Genomic DNA, 1642 nt, shown 5'->3' with positions numbered 1-1642 from the left:
TCGCAGCCTACCGAAAGTGATAAAAGATAAATAAAGAACGTTCAATGCGTTAGCCGTAATTAGGGCCAAAGATTTAGCCGTTAGGCGTAAAGATTGGAAATTTTCTTCGTGTGTCGTCTTATTTTACCTTAAAATTTAAAAAAAGGTCAAAAATAACACTTCTGATCGAATGTTATTGATAACCTCGGCATTTTACTTTGAAAGCCAACATTAAGGTATGAAACCGTCTGCAATATAGTATCACGTTTTCGGAGTTTATCGAATTATATTAATATTCTAATATTCTTTCAACCAATTAAGCATAATGAGTTTTAAATGTGTTTTCATAGAGTTTTCAACGATGATGACAAATTCACTAGTTACTTTAAAGTTTCAAACTCGAATACATAACGAGGGAATAACTTTCAAAGCAAGTTTGCAGTTCTAAGGTTTGTTAAAACCCCCGTCAATATCATTAGGAAAAACAAAAGGTGAGTCGCACTCGTAAACAAATAAGTGTGCCTCAAGCAAACTATAGGATTGGAATAAAAAATTGAAATAGAAATTTATTCAGAAAACAAGTCTAGAATTTTTATTTATAGAAAACGTTGTCGTGGAGGATCACTGCTACACAAACAAATGCCATACCTGCATTTTGCCGAGCCGCTGTGGCAAGTACGCATTTAAATTCATGTTCGTAGAAAGAAGACGCTTGCGGACAGTTGCACCAGCACCCTCCCAGCTGATGTGCGTTGAATTTGCTGCACAGAGGCCTAAAACTCGGGCACAGAGAGGTCGGTAGAAGAAAGTCGTCCGTAGGGAAGCTGACACCTCGTTCGATCTCAATATTGTCAGCAAAGCAGCATCCTGACAAAGTGATCAACAACAAAAGCGTGGAGAATAAAGCCATGGGAACTATTTATCCAAACAGTGGAATATATATAGCCATCAAGCACGCATTACCATCAATCAATTGTCCTTTTTCGATGGCAGAACTTGTACCCGAGTATGCCAAAACCAAACGAGAAAGCCTTTACTTAGAAGTCGCTTCCAATGGGCTCAAGTCTCAACTTCTTATTCAGTCATTCAGATCAAAACAACTTTAAAAGAGAAGCTGAAGTCACGAAAACAAAACGTCTTGGAGTGGAACGCTGACCAATATACGTAAAAAATATTGAACCAAGAGGATATAACTGTCTTAATATATCGTTTTTTTTTTGATGGAGTACTGGATAACACTATCTATGACCTTGATCTGGATAGAAATTTTGGGGTCGCAGAACTTCTGGTCTTAGATATTACCGGTGCCGTAAAAATACAGTAGCAAGCACTCCTTGCATGTGCATGACTTTTTTAAAGCAATTTCCTTTCTCTTTCAATAACTTAAACTCTTCTCAACCTGAGAACACTAACAGAACTTTTAGATGTAAGTTTAGTGCTGAAAAAGTCGTGTTATTGGTATTTAAATGCCAAGTCTTCACACTTCACTAGTTTTGCAAAGCACGTCTTATCAAGTGCCATCGTGGAAAGCAATACGACACGTTGCTTTTGATATATTCCACATCAGTATATGTGCTACAACAAGCTTTTATCAATCCATAGTGTAAATGACCTATCTACACGTTCAAAATAAAAAAAAGGGTGTTACAACAACGCACGCACC

General features: G+C 37.2%; 1 protein-coding gene across 2 annotated transcripts in view; it reads right to left on the bottom strand.

The window, feature by feature from the left end:
• Window positions 1–1380, bottom strand: part of LOC145495853 (uncharacterized) — an 11141-nt gene extending 9761 nt beyond the window's left edge. For both annotated transcript variants that reach the window (XM_081475442.1, XM_081475441.1), the window contains exons 1-2: window positions 628–1380; window positions 1–7 (exon numbers count right to left, since the gene is read on the bottom strand). The exon at window positions 1–7 is cut by the window's left edge and continues 226 nt beyond it. In XM_081475442.1, the coding sequence (XP_081331568.1) occupies window positions 1–7; window positions 628–889 (269 nt within the window). In that variant the 5' untranslated portion in view covers window positions 890–1380. The remainder of the gene's footprint in view (window positions 8–627) is intronic.
• Window positions 1381–1642: the final 262 nt, after the last annotated feature.

This window comes from Orbicella franksi, chromosome 8, assembly GCF_964199315.1.
Source record: "Orbicella franksi chromosome 8, jaOrbFran1.1, whole genome shotgun sequence".
In the NCBI taxonomy this organism is placed as follows: domain Eukaryota; kingdom Metazoa; phylum Cnidaria; class Anthozoa; order Scleractinia; family Merulinidae; genus Orbicella; species Orbicella franksi.
The sequence above is the reverse complement of the archived record's forward strand: the minus strand, read 5'-3'. Positions and strand labels throughout refer to the sequence as shown.